We start from the raw sequence: 23,426 nt of genomic DNA, 5'->3' as shown, positions 1-23,426 counted from the left end.
CCATTCTTTATAGTACTTCACTTCTGGTCACAAAGCAAGGCACGCGTAAAAATGCTTTCCATTAACTATTTTAAAAGTTCTGCCTTCAGATTTCTGCTGACCTCTCTCTTGGCCTCTCTCTGATTTTGTCCACTTTGGTACAGACCTAGGAAACCTCTTCCTTTTCTGTGTACTGACGTTGGCTAGGAGGCATTATTGTCACTTTTTAAAGTAAATTGCTTTATAAACTTGAAATCCTAAAGCTTAGCCCTGACCAAGAGTGTCAGAAAGAGTTCCTGGGAAGCACAGCACAGGCATTCGGAGGACACACGTACAGTACAAGTAATACAGTAAGATCTTGTTCCCAGAGATATCTTAACACGAACTTGAATGAAGAAAATCCTGATGCAGCATACAGAAACAGATAAAACATCACAAAGGCAGCTAATATAACAAAATTGGTCAAGTTCATATTAATATGCATTCAGCTATATAACATGCAATTATAATAACTAGACACCGAACAAGATACAGTGTCTCTCTTCATAGAGCTTGCATTCTAATGGGAATGACTTCTAACTACAAATTACATGAAACATGGTAGAATACAGTAAGTACTACAAAACCAAATAAAAGCCAAGTGATGTGGAACGCAGTGTAAGTAACTCAGGGAAGTTTTGAAGATAGTTGAATTTTCTTTAAATCACAGCTTCCCTAGCTGACAGCTGAGAAAACCTACACATGTGGCATTAATTGTGCATGTCTTAGTACAATGGGTTGGTTAATATTTCTTCATTGGATTGATGAGATGATTAAACAAAATAGTATATATAAACACCTAGCACTTTGTTGGGTACACAGGAAATATTCCATTAAACTAGAACCCTTCCATCTGTGTAGAAATTATTGTGACCTGTAAAGACAGGGAAATCTCAATAGAGAAGGAAGGGGATTTTTTAATGATAAGTGAGTTCAGTGTTCAAAAAAGAAACTGAATTGTGTTGCAAGAGATTCCACATAGAAACAACAGTAAGAACAAACACATAAAGTAGAAGAAGCACAAGTTGAAGAGTACAAACTGGTCTGAGAAAAAAAAACGTTTTGTAAGTAAGCCTGTCATGGAAAGACTTAAATATAATACTAAACCATCTGGATGTGATTCTGTTGATAATGAGGAATCCCTGAAAGTTTAGTCTATGGCAAATCTGAAAGAATACTTGTAAGAAAACATATTCTTTTGTTAAAAATATTAGAGAAATTCTGTATATGCAAAGCTGTTCAGAAATTTCTCATATACACTAACACAGTAACAACAAAAAGTAATAAATCCTATTCAACTTTATTCAAGCCAGATTTTATAAACTTATTTACTAAACAAACTCTTCCATCTCTGTTTCCCTGAATATAGCACCTACTAAAAACCCTTATTTGGGGTGTCATTGGAACGTACTTAGAAACAGGTGGTCTAAATTCTGCTTTAAGAAGACAATTCTGGCAGAACTCTCAGTTGGAAGAGGAGATCTTGGATGCTAGGAGCCCATTAAAATAGCTCACTTGCAAGCTAATATGTGAATGACTTAGATTTAGAAATGAAATTGAGAGAAAGGCATGAATCAGAAGCAACAACCCTTGGCATATGATTGACTATATAAAGAGTAAAAAATGTGCAAGACCCAATAGAGACTCTAAAATGTTAAGCTCAAAAGACCATATGACAGGAGGTATCTATAATCAAAATTGGAAACTCTGAAGGGAGACCAAGATTTGGAGTAAAAGGAATGATCCTGGAAGTGTTCAGCTTTAGGGCCTGCTTTGGAACTGTATAGCAGGCAACTGAGGATTTCATTTCATATCAACCAAACATAATTGAAAACCCAGCAGGTGCCAGATTCAGGACTACATGTGCAAGACCAAAAGATGAATAAGGCCCTATCTCTGCTCTTGGGGTCTTAGATTTTCTGGACTCACTCCGGCATTACAACAGACCCAGAAAGCTTTCAGGGGGAAATCTGGGACTTGGTGAGGTGTCACCAACAGATATCCTTGAGAGACCCAACTTTCAAAGAAGAACACCATCCCTACCTCACACTGGGCAGTCTATCAAAGCACATGGCTTTGTCCTTTTGTTGCTACACAAAATTTGGGCATTCCAGCCTGCTTCAGAAAATAAAATTTTGAATTCTTTGCAGCCCATTTCTCATGGAATGTTTGGTATAGGAGAACAATATTTCATGGAGAATTGCTTGAAGCATAGGGAAATCATTCCTTAAGATCAGAGTTTTTATTGTGTTATATTATATTATATTAGGCATTAGGAGTTCCTATGGAGAAGAATCAGGGGGCATCTGAGCAAGCAAAAGAGAGTCTATGACAGACATTTCATGCTCAGTAAATATCCACACACTTCCAGATATTTCAGAGACTTCTAGTTAGGTTGAGACTTCAGTTATGAAAATATCTAATAGACTAGGAGCTGAAGTGATATGTATCACTTTGGGGCTAATGCAGGAAAACACCTCTGCCTTATTTTAAGCTCTCTTTTCATCTGCCTTGAGTACTCCAAGGTTACATGTAATGAGTGCCATAGCTTGGACATGGAGGTTGTTAGCCTGACCAACTTTGGACTTTATGTGTGTAACAAGCTTTGGTTTGGTAAAGCCACTGAGAATTCAGATTTAATGTTTGGTTTGCTCGTTTGGGTTTTGGGTTTTTGGGGGGTGGGCAACACAGTGGGATTAATACAGAGCCCAGGTGGAGAGAAAATCTCCATTGAGTTAGGGTTTTCTCATGTTGGACTTCTGTATAAAACTTGTTGATGAAAAATGTTCAGCAGATGAAAATTTTAGAAATCCAGTGCTCTACAATGTATCTATGTCATTTTCATGTCAGTTGAAACCAGCAGAAAATTACACATCTAGGCCATATTCTATAGGAGAATTGTTTTTACTGATTTGTTTTCTCGTGTTATACATGAGCATAACAGAACTCACAATTCTATTCTTTATACAGATATTATTGATCTTACTGCCCACCATGTCAGACAGAGTTTATGAGACCTATTGCAAGAATGCCTCCCAGATCTCAGAATTGGTAAGAACTAGGTTTCTCCACAGAAACTGTTACAGTTTTAACAGAAGGAATTTTGGAAAAAAATAGGATAGAAAATGGAAGATGGGACACTACCAAAGGGGTTCTTTGTTGGCAAAACAAAAAATAAAAAGAATATACGTAAATAAGGTTCTTCAGGTTTCACGTAAAATTACACAAGTTTATACTAGCAAACATATTGCTTATAAATTGATAAGAAAAACATTGGGAGTCAGGGTTTAGTCTTATTTAGGTCATTGGACTGGCAAACATGTTTCACTATGGACTCTATCAGTCAACATTTGGATCATTCTTTTCAATAAAGACTGTCAAACTGTAGGAGGAAAATTAATAAAGTTAGTTATTAGAGTCACTCAACCAACATGGTGAAGAATCTGGAAAATTTCTCATATGAATAATGTCAAAGACTCAAATAATAATTAGTTTGGGTAAGAAAAGATTGATTGTGGCTTTTGGAGGAGCACATGAATGTGTTTCATAAGGGGGAGTGGGGTCTGCACAGCTCCTGACTTCACATATTTAATGAGCTGCTATGTCTTAGGTGGAAACACATAAAACTGCCCTCTTTGTAAATCAAAGAAGGCTGGATACTGATAATTTCATATGGTTCCAACTAATACACTAGGAAATACAGTCATCTGTGAATTATTTATTAGGGCAGAACTTGGGACAGCAGTTAGAATTGATAAAAGTTAGATTTTAGGCAAAAGTAAGATAGAAATTCTATCTAGATTTGTTCAAAAGTAGAAATATAGGTGAAATATTAGGTTTTAAAGGTGAGTTCTATCAGAGAATTCATGTAAGAATTCCATGCTTTGATTTTGAGATTGGCTATGTCATCTTTCATTACAGCTTTTATTTCTACTTATCTCATATTCTATATTTTTTAAACCATTCTGATAAAGATGTTAGTTTTCTCAAATTACACACAGGGCTGTCTTCATTGGCATACAACCTGTTTACTAAGGCCCCATCCATGTGCTACTGTGATCATTCTGAAATTCTTAGTAAATTTTGAAGAGAGGAATCTACATTTTCATTTGGCACTGGACCTTGAAAATTATGTAACCAATCCTGAATACACAGTCTTCTTCAATTTGCATGAAGATTAACATGATAAATGTACATTAATTCTAGGCCATCAAAAGCTAGTGTATCACTTTTAAATTACAATTGGGAATTGTCCTTATATAACAAAATGTATTGCTCCAAAGATCATTTTGTAGTAACTGTTAAATAGTCTATGTCTATGTGCATTTGGGAAACTGAAAAATTTCTAAAGGAGCTTTGGTGTTCTATGCATCAATTAACCATAGAATGTTTAATTAGAAATAATAATGGAAGAACATTTTGGAGAGGCAAAACACAAATCTATGACAATTCTATTTCTTGAAAATCGGCATTCTTGAAATAAAGAATAAACGAACAGCAGGAAAATGCACCATTATTATGGTCACAGCTTCAGGGCAACCCATTAAAATGAAAACCATACATAGGTAGCAACAGATGTATCTACCATCAAAAAAAATTTAAATTAAATCAGTGAAAAATTTCAAATGAGGTAACTGTTCAATGAAAAGGAAAAAGAATAAAAATCACATCTGCTTGTTTCTATATTCTGGGGTTTGTAATTTGGTTCTCGAAACTGGTCCATATGCAAATGTTCTGACTGTCATCAATGAAAAGTTAACTTCTGTAACTAATGTTAAATACACAAAAGAAATGTTGATTTGGTTAATTTTTAGGAAAACATATCCTTCTAGTTATTAGTTATGATTTTACTATTATGATTTAGAGATTAGTAAATATTCGCTTCTTTATTCAGTTAAGACTGTAGCCAAAGAGTCATGTGATCTTTGTTTTTAAAAATTTGAAGAGAACTTTTCCTCACTGTATCTCAAAGATTTTATTACTCAAGAATGTTCTGTTTCTTAAGTATTGATAGAATTTTTTAATGTATTGGTTTATGTACTATATCTTTAGTGCAATATTTTTAATTTTTAGCATTCATAGTTCCAATTCCATTAAACAAATATTTATTATCTTCCATATACAAATAATTCATTCTGTTAAACTTATTTTCAGTTCAACATTCTAGAAATGAAACCTTATTTTTTTTTTGAAACCTTATTTTTTACTTAAACTTATTCTATAAAGGAAATACAGCAGTTATCCTAAGTTTAATAAATGCTGAAAGCTTTGTAAAATTTTTCTTTGTATACTAAATGATTTTGAGCCCATACCCAGCCACTGTGATGAATGTAATAATGAAATAATATTTTGAAAGCAGACCTGATACATTAACTATTTGCTGAGCTTCTATCATAGGCTCAGTATTGTGCTTTCTCTATACTGTTTTTCTGTGACAGTCATGCTGTTTTCTTTATATAATTAAAAGCAGAGATGTGGCGTTTTAAAAAAAAAATCATCTTTTTACATGGTGATGAACATGAAAGATTCTGCTAAAAGTTTATGTTGAAAATTAAGATATAAGTAAAGCAATCTATGTGCACTCATCCAATAAGGAGAAAAGAATTAATTGGTGGATCAATGCCAATCTTAATTGTGAAATCCTCAAAAAGAAGAAAATTAAGATTGTGCTTGATAAGATTCTCTGCAATACAGCAAACAATCCAGCCAAAACTCTAGAAAAAAAGAACAAAGTATATGCATTTTAAAAGTAAGTGGTACATTTCTGTTTTTTGAAAGGCATATGCATAAATATGGTTTTTTTTTTCCCTACTTTAGTGACCACTTGACTTGGAATACTTAAATTCTGGTGAATGTTTTAGAAACGTTAATGAGTAAAATTCATAGACATTTAAGAATAAACTGTCAAATCATCCGTTACATTGTTATTATTAAAATAATAGCACAAGCAGTCCACTAATAACCAAAAAAGCTCAAGTGATTACAGAGTATTAAGACTAGAAGGAGACAGATCTAAATAGAAATGTCAGAACCATCAGAAAGAAATCTGAAGCCTGCTCAACTCAAGAAAGATTTCTGAATCCTTCAGAATAGGATTGGGCGGGTGGCTGTGATGGAAATTGAATCCAAGTATCCTCCTCTGGGCTTCACTGTCAAGGAAAGGGATTAAGAGTGAAATTTTCAAAAAATTTACATTTGTGAAACTGGTGTTTAGAAGAGAGTCTGTGAAATACTGTTATTTCTTTGGAGTCAAAATTTAAGAAATTAGTTAGTATTATGCCCCTTTCCTTTCCTGCTAGCTTTCACTATTTTCTCTCTTCATGTTTTGCTCCCTCAGACCTCAGACATGTTGTGGCTATAAAGTCCCTTGATCTATCTTTTACTATCTTTTTCATTTTTTTTCCCCGTAAGGCTGCACTTTTGGTTCTCAAACAACCTGTAGCTTCTGATCTGAGCAGAGCATAGAACAACAAAAATAAAGGTGATAGTGGAGCATGTGACTAGGATGGGTCAATGGATTTAGATAAAGTGATGGCCACTGAACTGTGGACATTTGACCCTGAGAACGTCAGAGATTTCTAAGGGGGCTTTTCATGGGCTAGTATTGGAGGGTCACTTGTGGCAAACTGGTTTTTCTTAAGTTGTATTGAATCTTTCTGCACATCTATTCTTCCATTGTAACTTCCTTCCAAACTTAAACTTACCAAAATAATAAATATTAAACCATTTATATTATTCACAATAATCTATCTTTACTAATGTACATATCAGAATTCATTATGGTTATAATCAATCTATTACTTTCTATTAAAATTACTATTTTATATTCCAATTTTCTTTTTAATGTTATTTCATATAAACAATATTTTATATCCATCAAGATGAGCCACAGAGCTGTGGTTTCAAATAGGCTTTCAGTATTGAAATTCTTTCTTTGTAAAATTGTTTTACTTTTTGACCCCTTTCACCACTTCTCCCACCCTACAACCTCTGACCACCAATCTGTTCTCTGTATCTATGACCTTGGTATTTTTTGTTTTTATTTTTTAATTGATTTTTATGTTGTTGTGACCATGAATTACATTTTAGTAATGGAGAACAGGGTGATGATTTCTGAAAGTCCAGGGATGTAGGGTCTGAAAAGAGATTTCTGGAGTCCCCTGGCTGTCTGCTTCCAGAGGTTGCTTTCTTGATATTGCCAACTTCTGGAACTCTTGCTCTGGCTTCATTTTAAAGCCTTGAGCACAATTAAGTGTCTTCTCCTGACCTGCATTTGCACCACCACGAGGTTCCTTTGTAACCTTGAAACGTGCAGTGTGACCAATCGTTGGCTGCCAAAACAAATAAATTTTGAGAATTCTTCTCTCTGACCTCCCATACTAAAACATAATGCATGGCCACTTGTTTCATAGAGACAAAGTCTATCAACCTGATCACTTTCCAAACACAACTTTTCTTTCTTTACTTAATGGAGTCACGTAGAGATACTCCATACAAGCCCTTCTGCTTGTTCCCATGGGAACTGTCATATAAAATTACATTATGATAAAAGCAGGTAGAGTAAACGCTTGTTAAAGTTATTTACAACAACTACTGTCCCTGAGTGAAACAGGTGTTTGGAGTGTACTTGATTTACAACGTTGTGTTAGTTTCAGGTGTACAGCAAAGTGAATCAGTTATACATATACATATATCCACTCTTTTTTAAGATTCTTTCCCATATAGGCCATTACAGAGTATTGAGTAGAGTTCCCTGTGTTATACAGTAGGTCCTTATTAGTTATCTATTTTATATCTAGTACTGTGTATATGTCAATCCCAATCTCTCAATTTATCCCAAACAAGTTATAAATCTAATAGTATAGAGAAACCAGTATAGATATCTCAGACTGTTCCTCCCAACCCATGAAATTTATCACTGCGATACAGACATGGAAATGAAGTCATTGGGAAGGTAGATCCTTTGTTAATAATTATTTCTTTTCCTTTAAGAAAATACAAGAAACAGTCTGAGATATCTATACTAGTTTCTCTGTACTATTAGATTTAATAGCTTGTTTGGTTGAACAAATTTTCAGCGTGGAATAGAAGAAACAGAAAATAACACATTATGTTTGGAAACACTGGTATTCTGTAAACACAACCTCAGTATATAAGTAGTTCTTTCTAGATAGAAAATGGAACTAGTCCATTTCTAAAATCATCTATATTTTTCTAATGATAAAAAATTCTACTACTATTGATAATTCCCAAAGGCAAACAGGTTGCAATCATTCTAATTACCTATATTTCTGCCCTGTACCATGTTTTGTAGATAACTGTAATGCATCACTATCAGAATAGCATATTGTTATTAAATGCTAATGCAGAATTCTAAATTTCCTATCATTTCTAGAAAAGCAAACTTACTGATAATAAATTGTACTTATAGAGAACTTTTATCTGCTTTAATTAATTGAAATCTGGCCTATTAAGACATCAAGAAGTGATTATTTAAATGATTCAATTATAGCTCATGTTTTTCTACCGATGTTACTAATTATGTTTTAATAAACCAATCCTAACAAAATAATTAAAATCCAAATGTTTAACATGAAAATCCAATCTCACTTGCAGCTCAAACAAATATTTCAAGTGTAATTTATTCATTTGTCATTTATTCTGATTTGTGTAGTTTGTTAAATCAATATCTGACTTAGACCTATTGATAAATTCTATCATTCCAAGTATTTTGCTGTGAAAATACTAACAATTGCATGAAACGTTAAAAATATTGAGAAATATTTCTTATGCGATGATTTAAGTTGTTGTGCCTTTCCTGATCTAATAAATTTAAGTATACAGTTTTCAGATTTGTACACGAAGAAAAAAATAATCAGAGTGGAAAAAATGTAGCAATCTCATGAATATGAAGGAAGAGTTCAAATAGGACCTTTCTATTGTATTGTGTCTATGCAAAGCTTTATTCAAAAAAAGAAAAACAATGCCAATGACTTTATGACTTTAAAATCTTCAAGATTTTGGTAGATTAGATCATTTGGGGCAATTGTTCACTCTCTCCCCCATCTCCATCCCTGGGTGGGGGATTGAGGGTGGGAAGGGATGTACTTCTCACTATTTGCCTTTGGTCTTTGCTGTGTGACTTTGCTTTGGCCAAAGGCTTATCTTAGAGGCTCTACTGCAGCAGCAGCTTGGTATGTTTTTGCACAGGTGGGTTTGAACTCCTGACTTCTGTCATAACAATAACATGTTTCCGGTTCTGTGATCTGAGAAAGATGACCAACGTGCAACCGATCTGGACTTCCAGCAAAACCCAGCCCAGCCCAGCAGAGACCAGCTGAATCACAGCTGACAACAGATGCATGAACAAGTGAACAAAGATACTTATTGATGTATTTCACTAAGTTTTACTTGGTTTTTAAACACAAAATTATCATGGCAATAGCTTGACTGCTTCAAAGGTGTCACTGTCCAACATTTCTGTTATTCAGTCATCACATCTATTATGGACACATCATAATTAAAAAAAATAAGTTATAACTATATTCTAATTGAAGTAAATGGTACCGCAGTATTTTATTAAATATCCTCTCATTCATTTTATATTCAATCTCAGTTGAATGGCTTCTAGGTTCCTGGAACTGGGACAAATTCTCTGAAGCTAGATCAGAAATCTTACTATAAAGCTTACAAAATGAATTCCTTTACCTTTTTATTATGACAATGTTTTACTACAAGTAGGTACGGTCTTTTTCAATTTTGTATGCCCACCACTTAGGAAATCTCCTGATCCATAATACAGCCTCAATAATATTTGTTGAATCAAGTAAAGAGACATGGTCAGACTCCCTTTCCTTACTTGATGAGAAGCAGACTAGTTCATAAGTGTAATACACTTTGTTTCTATCAACATCCTCGTTTAAATCATTTTGTGTACTCCCTGTATCTATTATTGTGCCTGACACCTAAACTGCCTTATTCAGTGAATAAATGAGTAGACAAATGAGTAAAATAGTACAGGAATTTTAAAATTATAATCCAAGACTGAAAGCATATTATTTGTAATTAGAATGATATTAAATAGTTACTGTTAGTATTTGATCATTAGGAAGATTCACTTTTCTGTTTCATTTATATTTTACATATAGTGATCAATTTAACTATAAATTTCATTCATTTGTTCAACAGATATATACTGAACATTTTTTATGTTTCCATGCTCTCTGCTAGACACAATGAGGAAATACAAGTATGGCCCATAACATAATGGAGATGGTAGTCAAAAGGCATCACAAGCGACATTAGGCATAAAAGTTTATTTTAAATGGATAATTCCTTGGATATTTTCCCTTGTTACAAATCCAAGAAGTGCATTTGTATGTTGAGATGCAATACATTCTTAAAATATCAGAAAAAGAGATATTTTTAAGGTTGGGTAAAAGGTCACACTATAATGAATTAGCACAGAAACACGAAAAAGCCACTAGTCATGAGAGTATTTGTGAAACAGACATAGAAAATTAGTTTTCTAATAAAGTTATTGTGTCCTTGGATGACATATAATAATTTTGCTACTCCATTTTCATCAATGAAAAAACACAATACAGTCAAAACTATATATTTCATAATTGAAGTATATAAATAACTCACTTTGATATGTTTGAGGCATGTTTCACATTTTTTTAAATGGGAAATTATGAAATTTAAACTCTGTACCAATTTTAATGGGTGCAAATCAAATATTTTGAAAACTCTTAAGAATTAGGTCTCATTTCAACATCTATTAAGTGCCTTAAGAACATTTATTTTCTAGAAATTTTAAACTGCTCTTCTGATAATGTGATTCTTTTACAAAAATCTTGAGAAGATTTTCTTATCATTAAATTAAAAATGTGCACAGTAGGAAGTCACTAGGATATAGTAAATAACTTGGTTTGTTATATATACCTAATAAATTCAAATTACTCTTTTATAATTAAAGGCTGACAAGCTCATCTGCTTTTATAAGATAAAAAGAAAAGGAGCATTAAAGGAAGTTAAATTAGATTTTACCATCTGTTTAATGAGTTTCAGGCTTGGTTTGATAATATATTTCCAGATATAAAATTTCAAAATGACCATTTTCAGAAATAGTAACTGACCTGCCTTGTATAAAGGTATATAAATGCCTATTCAAACTCATTACTATAAAACTCATGATTTGTTTTATTTCTAATGAAACCAATTAAGTTTCCACCATATCAATGTGAAACACATAATGATGCAGAACTTATATTCATAGGACTTATCACATTTCTTAAGGTTATTACAATTCATATTTTCATTTTATCATAGGACTTTTACTTAGTTTAGTTTAGTTTTTTTTTTTTTTTTTTTTTTTTCGGTACGCGGGCCTCTCACTGTTGTGGCCTCTCCCGTTGTGGAGCACAGGCTCCGGACGCGCAAGCCCAGCGGCCATGGTTCACGGGCCCAGCCGCTCCGCGGCATGTGGGATCTTCCCGGCCCGGGGCGCGACCCGCATCCCCTGCATCAGCAGGCGGACTCTCAACCACTGCGCCACCAGGGAAGCCCTTAGTTTAGTTTTCAATGAATCTTCATACAGTATTTATTTCACTTCTTCAATATCCTGTGCCTAAGAAACTTTCCCATTGATCCCCAGTGACCATATTCCTCTCATAAGTCAGCCTACTTTCAAGGTGCATTCACTGCTTCAGAACTATAGGAGGCCATCTGGTTAAGTGCTGCTGAATTGCAAGAAACATATCCAGAAACTGTTCTGCTCTGACAAATTACGTCTTCAAAGCACATTCATAAAATGACATTCAGGTGATTATAGAGTACATTTACTGAGTCTGCAAAGCATTATGGACTCATCATAACGCCTGCAGAAAGCTGAGAATATGCGTGAGCCACTCATATGGCAAAGGAGTGCTACAGAAGATCATTAGATGGATTCCTTTTTGCATGCCACACTTTGGGGTATTTGGAATCAAGTTGTGACAGCTGCCAGCAGAGGACGGCACATGGCCCAGAAAATTGTGAATAACAAGAAGAGAAAAGCTGGATTGTTTGATTGGGAAGCGTTATGAACTACTATAACCCTAGGTTCCCAGAATTCAATGAGGGTGGTAGAACTATGAACCTGAATTAATATCCAGAAAAAGCTAGAGGAGGAGTTTCTCTGCAACGTTTAATCAGAGCAAAAAGATTGGCCAAGTCCAAACAGAAATATTAGCCAAGTTTGCAAAATATGGTTCAAAACACTAAACTCAGACTAACCAAGATATTTGGGTACAGAAAAAGTTGATTTTTTCTTCTCTAAAGAAGCGCTCTCATAGGTCAGTTGCAGAGTGCCAGGAAGAACACAGGAATACACGTGCCCTTCTTTGGGGGAAACTGAGACATAATGGATGAATATGAGATACAGAAAAAAAGAGACAATTTTTTTCCAAGTAAAAGTTAATAATAATGTGTTTTGCTTAAAAAAAATAGAATGGAAGAACTAGAAGTAAGAAAGAACCTGGGATATTGAAAGAACTGAAACAATGAGTGTGTATGTAGGGAGAGTAGATGTAACATTAGAGTAAGAAGGGGAGGAATTAGCTAATGAGGTTTGAGATATGGAAGACCAGATGATGCAGCTCCACATAAAACATGATGCAGTTTGTCTTTAGTTTTTTAAATTATATTTATGTTTATCAGAGTAATAAATATATTTAGTAAAAAACCAAGTAGTACCAAAAGGTCTATTTAAAAGAAAAAAAAAAGCATTTCTACTCCCAAAGGCACTTTATAGACCATGTTTCCTGCTCCTGGTGAAAGTAATAAGCAACCTGATTGTTCTAGCATTAACCTTACATGTCTAAACCTTTATTAAATTGGCATTTATTTTCTGTTTCTTACTATCAATTCTTGGCAATATTTATTGACTTTCTGTTTATACCACCACAACCCACTTTACTTTTTCCCATACAACTAATCTAATTTTAGCAAAGTTGTGATTACAGTAATAGTTTTATCTACAAATATTTTATTCAGTTCAGGGAAATAGTGTACTATGATTATATATCTTTTCATATAAAGGTTTTTGCTTTCCTATAATGTACAATTGCCATGGTATCTATCAATTTGCATAATTTGCCTTATATTTATCTAACTTTTTCCTTAAATGCTCTAGCAAATCTGTCAAATGTTTTTTTGTTTTTTGTTTTTTTTTGCGATACGCGGGCCTCTCACTGTTGTGGCCTCTCCCGTTGTGGAGCACAGGCTCCGGATGCGCAGGCTCAGCGGCCATGGCTCACGGGCCCAGCCGCTCCGCGGCATGTGGGATCTTCCCGGACCAGGGCACGAACCCGTGTCCCCTGCATCAACAGGCGGACTCTCAACCACTGCGCCACCAGGGAAGCCTGTCAAATGTTTTTTTTCATACATTCCAACACATTTAGTAATTTTTTTTTTCTTTTTGGCTTGCAAAATTCCTTCCCACAGTCATCCTTTTCCCTAACCTGATGTATTCAACATCATGTTGCCTGGACCCCATATCTTCTCATTTCTTGATCACTCTTTGCCAACAGCTTTACACAGAAGGTATATAAAATATAAATTTGTGTATTCTTATCTGAAAAGCTTTTTAATCTATCCTCATACTTGATTTCCATTTTAGCTATGTATAGAATTTCAGGTCAGAAATCAGTTACCTCATAATCTGAAGGTACTGCTTTTCCATTTTCTTCTAGTACTCCTGTCAGTAAGAAACTACAAATCTGATCCCCATTCTTCGTATGCATTTGTATGTATTTTGTTTGGTTTGTTTCTTTCACTGGAAGATTTTAATATCTTCTCTTCAATATTCATAAATTTCATAATTATTGTTGTGTGGTGTGTGCGTGTGTGTGTGTGTTCATTCATTGTAATGGTCACTTGGTGAGCTCAATCTGGAGTCAAGACTCTTCATTTCTGAAAAAAGTGATTTATTATTTATATGATAAACTCCTTCTCTCTATTAGTTTGGTTCTTTTCTCTGAAATTCTTATTACAAGGATCTCCTAGAGTAAAATTCTAACATCTCATCATTTTACTATTTCCTTCTCTCTTTTTTGTTATTATTTTATAGAATATTTTTGACTATATCTTGAAAACCCTTCTAATGAATTTTAAATTTTTATATACTTTTAATTTTTGAACTTCCTTCTTATTCTTTCATTAATTTTTTAGAAGCAATATATTAGTATTTTTTTAAGATACAATCTGTTCTCTCATTTTTTGGAGGATATTCATATAGTTTTGTATATTTTCTTCTTCATACTCATCTAAATGTTTCCATTTCTTTTTTTCTTTTACATTTATTTTTTTCCCATTTTCCTTCAATGCACAGTGATCTTTGATTGTCCATTGGTATTGGGTATCAGAAGCCAACTGGAAGTTATTGTATGTATATAGGGTATAATGGAGGATTTCACCACCATTCAATTAGATGATAAATTAACTTCTCAATGGGTATAAGCCCAATCAGAATGTGGAATTATTTGTTCTAGAATTGATCAGTTTCTCCAAAGAAGAGTCATCTAATATTCTACATGAGTAGCTGGTACCTGTATGCTAGCATTCTGAAAACAAGCAGGTCAGTATGTGACTTTTCACTTAGTTCCTCTATTTCCTGTCTTGTAGTTCATCCTGTTCTATATTCTAGCAGTAGTTATGAGCCACGAATCTTCCTATAACAGTGTCCCCCAACCAGAAAACACACCTCTAAACAACAAGGGAGAAAAAGGAGTTATTTCCACTTTTCAAATATTACAAATAATGCTGTCAACATTCATGCACAAAATTGTACAAATGTACAATTTTTCTTGTACAAATGTACAAAATTAAGAAAAGATTTTTTGTACAAATGTACAAAAAAATCACCTAAATAAAAAATATAAAAGTTTTAGTGTCCGACATTCTCTCAATATGTTTGACAAACAGAAAATCTGCTGGATAAATGGCTCAAATCTTAATAGGTAATAATGATGTGGCAGCATCAGAGTAAATATAAAGTCAAATATTTACCCAACATAAAACAGCTACATACTCTTTAAATAATAAAAAATAAATGGTCAATGGCCAACCCAAACCCCATTACTTTCAAAAAGAGTTTTGAAACTTGCATTTCCAGTTGACTGTCCACTAATTTAAAAGGTTGGTTTTATGCTGACCATTGATTTTTTTAATGAAATGGCCAATAGTGAAGTCAATGCATTATACCACACATTCCAGAAAGCAAACTTCCCTTGACTTTACTCAGACCAAACTAATTGCTAAATTAGATAACCATTCAACGTTACTGACTGCATTTCAAATACTTTCTTCTGAACCAAAAACTAAGCAGGCTTTGGTCACTACTGCATTGCTAATACAAAATCAAGAAGTGACTGTCTTTCTGGAATATTAATAAAGTATGCCTGGGGACATGATATTAGTGTGTAGTGGAGATCAGGAGGAAGGAGTCAGGGTGCTGTAGTGATTTCCTAAGCAAGGAAATGAGTTGGTAGAAGTGGAAGAAGTTCAGAGTCAGCTGACACCTCATGGTCAAATAGTTTGCAATTAGGAATTGACCAAGTGGCTTTGTCAGAGTTATAAGCTATTAACAACAGGAAACGTTTTTCTAAATGCATTTCATAGTAGGTGATTTAATGAAAAAAGCTTGGACAGTTTTCATAATTCAGAAATTCTGAGATACTAATATCTTTTTAAAATTCTGTGTCATTTTTTTGTATTTATAAACACTAACCTTATAACCATACATTGAGATTTCAATTAGAATCTCATCTTAACTTATCATAGCTATTAAGTCACTATTTATCATATTGATATCCTAGGAACAGAATGAGATAAAAGAAAAGAGGCAATTTAACATAGTTTTCCCTACATAAAATAAGAAAGTCTCTCATCTCTTCTTGAAGCCATAGGTTGAGATTACTGAAATACACATTATAAAATATCTACGTATTTTGTGCTTTTAAGCAAATGGTTATGATGATTGCTCTTTCTCACATTTACAAATCAAATTTATTTTATACATGAAGACATTTTTCTAAAGAAGTTTAGTCTTTCTATAAAAATGAATATTTAATAGAAACCGGTAATATCTTATATGTATTGGAATTGTTTGAAGAAATGTTATTTAAATCTACTACTTTTAACAACACTGTAACATTTATTGGTCTTGCAATAAAAGAATTATAGAAAATTGCTGTGATATTACTTTTTATGTTTCATACTGAAAGTAGGTAAAGTAATTTCTAAGCAGTGGGTCATTACCGTCCACAACTAACAGTGCTCAGCAGTTAGGATTTTAACCACTGACATCATTTTCTTTGAAAAATGATAGATGCTATTTAATGCTTAAAAGTAAATTGCTGCATAACTGTGACTTTTTTGCTGACAGCTTTGCCCTAAACAAACTTAGTTAATATGACCGAGAAGTTTCAAAATAAGTTTGTTAGGAGAGACAATCTGAATTAAAATGTTCATACATTTCCTCTGTCTGATGCACTAAGAGGAATCAAGTGCTGTTTCCTATCTATTATCGAAGGGCAATTCAGGCTGATGCAAACATCTAAGAAAGCTCATGTTAACCTTTTAAAGGTTAAACCTTCCGTCCTTTACACAATTCTTCACTGGAAGGCTAATAGCTACCCTATATTTATCACAGGTCGTTTTCAAAGGTACAAGCAATGTCCACCTTAAGCACAGGTTTTGGAATGTAGGAAACTGCAGGAATGTATCTCTGAGGGTTTGTATGGTGGCTTTTCTAGAGAAAGATGCCAAAATCGCAGATGGAGGGGAGCCGGGAATGACTTCCCTCTTTTGTCCAAGGTCCTTGTTCCCAGTTCAGAAGGACTTGCAGAGACAGTGAGGGGACTTCGAAGCGCCTGAAATATTCCCTGAGGACCAAATTATAATCCATAGTTATCCATTTATATTGAATTTTCTTGGCATTTCTGTTCTTGGCAGGACTTAAAGATAGGGCTTGTCCTAAACAATTAAATAAAATTAAAGCTGTTTTCGCTTTCTCTAGGAAGACTTGAAAAAAATTTTTTTTCATAAATTTATTTATCTTTATTTATTTTTGGTTGCGTTGGGTCTTCATTGCTGTGCGTGGGCTTTCTCTAGTTGCGGCGAGCGGGGGCTACTCTTTGTTGTGGTGCGCGGGCTTCTCATTGCGGTGGCTTCTCTTGTTGTAGAGCACAGGCTCTAGGTGCGTGGGCTTCAGTAGTTGTGGCTCGCGGGCTCTAGAGCGCAGGCTCAGTAGTTGTGGTGCACGGGCTTAGTTGCTCCGTGGCATGTGGGATCTTCCTGGACCAGGGCTTGAACCCGTGTCCCCTGCATTGGCAGGCGGATTCTTAACTGCTGCACCACCAGGGAAGTCCTGAAAAATCTTATAAACTATTTTCTAATTAAAAATATTTATTTTGTCTAGTAGGTCTGTGTCTTTATTCCCGTCTTGCTCCTAGGTTCTTCATGACTCTATATATATATATATATATATATATATATATATATATATATATATATATATATTTTTTTTTTTTTTTTTTTTTTGCGGTACGCAGGCCTCTCACTGTTGTGGCCTCTCCCATTGCGGAGCACAGGCTCCGGACGCGCAGGCTCAGCGGCCATGGCTCACGGGCCCAGCTGCTCCGCGGCATGTGGGATCTTCCCGGACTGGGGCACGAACACGTGTCCCCTGCATCGTCAGGCAGACTCTCAATCACTGCGCCACCAGGGAAGCCTTTTTTTTTTTGGCCATCCTTGGTGTACTCTCAGGTGACAGGAGCTCAGGCTAACATTTCTACTTTGGTTTGACTACTTTGGTTCCTAGAGCTCCATAATATTCCCTAACACTGATGTGTGGTCACTGCCACCTCTCACCTACACCCTCAATATGCGGGGAAAATTAAAATATATAATTTGCTTCACATATAAATTCCTATAATTTTCCTAGAGAAAAATTTAGCAATATTTATCAAAATACTTAAAATTATTAATGAACAGATTCTTGGTTACAACATTTAGAAATTTATCACAGGAGAAAAAAGTTGCAAAAAGAGTTATGTATAGGGGATATACCTATTAGTAGTCTTTATTATTGTGAAAATTGGTGATAACCTAAATATCCAACTCAAGGTGCTTGGATTAAATAAAATGATAGTCCTACCATATGATAGAATATTCAGGCACTAGCAACCATACTGCAGAATATTTAATTCCGTGAAAAAAAATTTATGTGTTAGATGAGTAGTTTGGGACACAAAACCAAATGTACTCTTTGTTTTATTAAAAAAAGTCAAATGTATACATAAGTACAAAAAAGTCTAGAAGGCTTATTTCCTGAGGCTTGTTGTTTCGTAAGTGGTATACCATTTATTTTCTACTCTTTCTATTGGTAAAATTTTCTAAAATAATAAAATTTGGTTTCTTATAATAGACACATAATTCTTCAGTAAGAAAAAGTTAATGTTACTAAATATCTTGTCTGTCCAAGATCAACTCTCTAAGTATCTGCAAGGTACCACATACATTAAATAAATGATTTCTCCATTCATAGATTTTTACAGTACACATTTTTCATAGAATTCTGCTGTTTTATATTCTCCTCTAATTGTTTTGGTACAAACTCTCACAAGAAAGTAGCAATCTCATACAGTCTCACAACTTGAACAGTATCTGTATACTGATGTTCCCAAATGTCCGTTTCTAGTTCTAGGGTCGCCAATGAACTCTGCGCGTGCCTCTGGGATGTCTAACAGGCATCTCAAATTTAAGAGAACCATTCATTTATTAATATCTGGTCAACTCCAACAACCAAACCCCAGATGCGCTCCACTTCCAGAATTCCTTTTTTCACTTCATGACATTATCATCCCCCCTGATTATCTTCCTTATATTCTCTTTCTCTTGTCCCAATTTCCAATCCATCAACAATTCCTGATAACTCCACTTGCCAGATTGACCCAAATCCATCTGTTTCTCATATTACCCACTCTTCTTATACTAGGCCCAATCAATTTCTACTCTTGCTCTTCAGGTCCATTTTCCATAGTAAAGCCAAAATTATCTTTATAAAACATAAATTAAATTCATCATACTCCGCCTAAAGCCTTTAAATGGTTTCCTTTCCCACTTAGGAGAAAACTGAAATGCCCTACCAGAGCCTACTAGTTTCCCCTTAATTCATTTTATGTTTTCTTCTCTTCTGTATTCATTCTGTTCCAGACACATGGCTTTCTCTTCGTTCTCTGAATACAATTAACCGACTCCTGCCACAAGTCCTTGAATGTATTATTTCCTCTGCCTCAAACACAGTTCTCCCCGATCTTCCTATGATTCCTTCTCCCTTTCCTACGATTCCTTGTCAATCAGTATCAACCCAGCCGCCCCGCAACTTGGAAAGGCCTCCACAAGCTCTCTCTTCTTGAGTGCCTTTCCCTACCTCATCTGTTCTGTTTTCTGGATTTGTTCACGTTTGTCAGCTACAGGCATTGTATTGTCCTTTTCCTTAGAATATAAATCCCATGACAGCAGGGTTGTGTCTGCTTTGCTCACCCATGTAACCTCAGTGCCTTGTGCAGAACCAGGCCCATAGTGGGAATTCAATAAGTATTAGTGGAATATTTTGAATAAATTAATGATTAAGACATTTACAAAGTGGCATGTGCAAAGTAAAATCCCTTCCCACTTGTTTAATGACTCTAACTGCAGAGGTTACAGGGTAGAAAATGAGGTGTGCTCAATGGCAGGCCTAGAAGAAAGATGTTTGGGGGCTAACATATGGAGACAGTTTTTGCTAATAAATATGGCTGGCTTATTTCCATATACTTAGGTATGGAAAAAAAAAGGACAAGAGGAACTTTTGCTTACCCCTATGATGAGAGATGGCATTTTTATAGTATACTGTATTCTCGACAAATGCATTTAATATCCATTACAGTAAAAAACAAACTCCAAACACAAATAAGTGATCACCTAAACCTACAGATTAGATTCTGAAATATGTTCCTTCTTCTACTTCCTCCCTTGCTCCATACTTATTCTCAAATTAATAAATTCTCACTTATAGAAGATGATTTTCTGAACCTTTTCAGAAAAGGTTTAACTGCCCCTGGATATTACAGCACAGCAGCCGTTCCCACTAGGACACACACATGTGACCAGCGGTCAGAAGTCTGGCAAAGTCAAAAATTTCTCTTCATCTCCAGTACAGCTGTCTTAGGAAAGAACATGTTCTAAGACATTACAGGTGAATATTGTACAAAATATGACTTTCTGCTATCTTCTGTAAAAATCTAAATTTCAATCATATCACCCTAGTAGACTTTAAAAAGATAGACCTCAAAGGTAGCATTTTATTTCATATTCTCTTGTAACTCTGGAAGGAAACTTAAGCATGAATAATTGGAGATCTGCACACTAATATAAAGATGAAAGAATGGGACTCAGTTTAACATGGGTGCTAAAAAAAAGTGGAATTATTTCCCTCTGCCACCTTGAAAAGGATATGGCTTTGAAATCTATGAAGCAAGAAGGGTCAAATGTCATGCCAAATGGGCAACATATCAGTGAACCCTCCTGTGAAGAATTTTTAATAAACCCTACATTTTGAGTATCTACTTATTTCTTTGTGAATATGTTTTTTTTACATGTACTCTTTTGTATATAGCAGCTCCATCCTTATTGCCTACAACAGGGTTTTCCATCTGTTTTTATAATATATATATGTATGTGTGTGTGTGTGTATACGTATACCATTAAAACAGTTTGAACACACACCCACTCGACACATATTTATGTATTTCTAAACTATATGCATGTGCTATTGCACTGTTACATATTTTATATACCTTCCTACAACCAAAAAAAAAAAAAAAAAAGTAAAAGAATGTGACAGAATAAATATACCTTGAAGTTCGATATTTCCTTTCTGCCCTCCAGTGGCTCAGCTTGTGAACTCCCTGGGGAATGCTTAGCCCACGCTGGAGACCACTGAGCTTTGCTGTCTCTCAGCGAGAGGAACCACTTTTTATTAAAGCTCTTTGGATTTTATGGTCCATTGTGCACTAGAGTTTTTGAATAATACAGATCTACATACCATATCATAGCCCGTGATGCTGTGAGGTGCCACCTAGATGAAGGCATTTGTTCCTCTAGCTGTATGTAATGTTGTTGGCTCTGACTCAGAGCTGAGTTAACACACCCAACCTCCACCCCACTAGCCCTCATCCAATCACTGGTCAGTGTGGGACAATGAAGACCCACCTCCTTGTTTCAACTCAGGACAACCTGAAAGAGGCCTCCCAGCTCCTGAGGTCCTACTGGGTTCAGGCGAGGCTTCTGTTAAAGCTACAACACAGTTCAGTTGCTCCCTCTGTGCTGTGCCCCTCCCTCCAGCCCCTTACTGACTGCAGGGCACTCTGCCGTGAACCTCCTGCACACACATCTCTGTTTCACAGTCTCTTTCCCGGGGAACTCCAACAAAAACATATATACATCGGCATATACTGAGGAATCTCGTTTGTTTATGTGTCAAGTTCCTAATAGATTGTTTATTGGCCCACTAGAAATTTAAGAATTAAAAGATATCCTAGGGGCTTCCCTGGTGGCGCAGTGGTTGCGAGCCCGCCTGCCGACGCAGGGGACACGGGTTCGTGCCCCGGTCCGGGAAGATCCCACATGCCGCGGAGCGGCTGGGCCCGTGAGCGGCACTACTTTTCTCTTATACTTTTCCTAATGGAACTTATTTTTGATTCTGCTCTCCAGGGTGAGAGCTCTGTTTTCCCAATGTACCAGCCGTAGAAAGAGCAAAGTAGCCATTATTGCCTCCTGAAAAGGAGAAATCTCTGGTATTGGACACAAGCCCCCATATCTTGCTTTGCTCAATCTGTAGAGACTCCCATAAAAATGGAATCCTAAGAACTGGCCCCATATAAACTTAAGTTTTGCAGAACAGTTATGAGAAGCATACCAACGACTCTGGAATAATATCAATAAAAACTCAGTACTATGCTTAGGTATAGATTCTGACATAGAACACTAGAAGTCAGGATCAACTATCCATACAAAGTTTTGCTTAGAAAAAATTAAAATATAAATTGTTATAAAAAGACTAATAACTTAAAAAATAGCCCTTCTTAGCCCAAACTCCAACAGATGCAGAATGGAAGGTGGTTTTTACAACATGCAATATAATATTTGGCTTTCATTAATCAAATAGTTTGATGAAATATTCCTTTGACAGATACCTTCATGCTTTACTTGCCATGTATTAAAAACAGCAGTACATACTCACTTAATTAAATAATATTATTAAAGATAAAACAAGTATTTCATAAACAACCATTAGGTAACATGTAAAAGGTGATACAGGAAATAAATACAAGAAATGCATGTGATTAATTTATGACTTGACTGTTGTTGAAAATGCAGCAAAAACCTTCACAGCAAGGCTCAGAAAGTTGCCTGGAAGGTGCCTTTGGCATCTTCCATGCTCTTCTATGTGTTTTCTTAGATGGTGACAGTAGTTCCCATGTCTAAAGCTTATTCGTTAGGGATGAAACTCATCCTGAGATTCTCATTATTTATTGAAACCCTGAAACCATGTTTCCTTTTACAGATAGATATTATCCATCCATTAAAATACTGCTGCACATTGAGTGTATATGAAAATCACTCAACCAAATATTTCCAAAACTCTAGATACAAATAATTTATTCCAGTACTCAGCTTCAGCTAGGATTATCAGATAGGATTAACAGGTTGATGACATATAATGGAAAGTCATCATTTACTAGTTATCACTGACTATACCAATAAATAGAGCATTGGCACTTACCTGAATAACATGCTTCAGTTTATCAATAATCTGATTTATCACAGGATCAGTTCCTTTGACTTTGACTTCGGGATTTCCAGACTGGGCTTTGATTCCATTTCCAACCACACGTTGAGTATAGCTAACAAAGTGAAAAGTGAAAGGTACATGACTTAATAATCTGGTCACAGTATTATTTGCCACAACTTTTGGAACAGATTCGAGTTCAGAATCTTACTCCCTCAAGAGTATAAAATAATGTATTTTTTCTTGGACCAGAATCTGGCCCAGCTGCAATGTTTTTTTCCTGGTAAAACACTTAGCATGCAAATACAGACTATCCTATTGTTATCCTCTCAAAAGACCCAACCAAAAATTGTGTTTTTAATACTACTTACCAATATACTAAAAAAAGTTAATATACATCTCACTTTGTTACCAATCTTTGCTGAATTACACATGTCTGAATCCATATCATCTGGGTCAATTCACTTCATTTTACACAGTATTTAGATGAATCAGTAATTTTTTTTACATATTGGACTACAAAAGAAAT

At 35.0% G+C, this 23,426-nt stretch overlaps 1 protein-coding gene across 4 annotated transcripts in view; it reads right to left on the bottom strand.

Annotated features, from left to right (window-relative positions):
- Positions 1-23,426, bottom strand: part of GPC5 (glypican 5) — a 1,355,126-nt gene that overhangs the window by 892,241 nt on the left and 439,459 nt on the right. For all 4 annotated transcript variants that reach the window (XM_059996229.1, XM_059996231.1, XM_059996232.1 and 1 more), the window contains exon 6: positions 22,892-23,012. In XM_059996229.1, the coding sequence (XP_059852212.1) occupies positions 22,892-23,012 (121 nt within the window). The remainder of the gene's footprint in view (positions 1-22,891; positions 23,013-23,426) is intronic.

This window comes from Delphinus delphis, chromosome 18 (assembly GCF_949987515.2).
Source record: "Delphinus delphis chromosome 18, mDelDel1.2, whole genome shotgun sequence".
NCBI lineage: Eukaryota > Metazoa > Chordata > Mammalia > Artiodactyla > Delphinidae > Delphinus > Delphinus delphis.
Note: the sequence above shows the minus strand (reverse complement) of the source record. Positions and strands in the feature narration are given on the sequence as shown.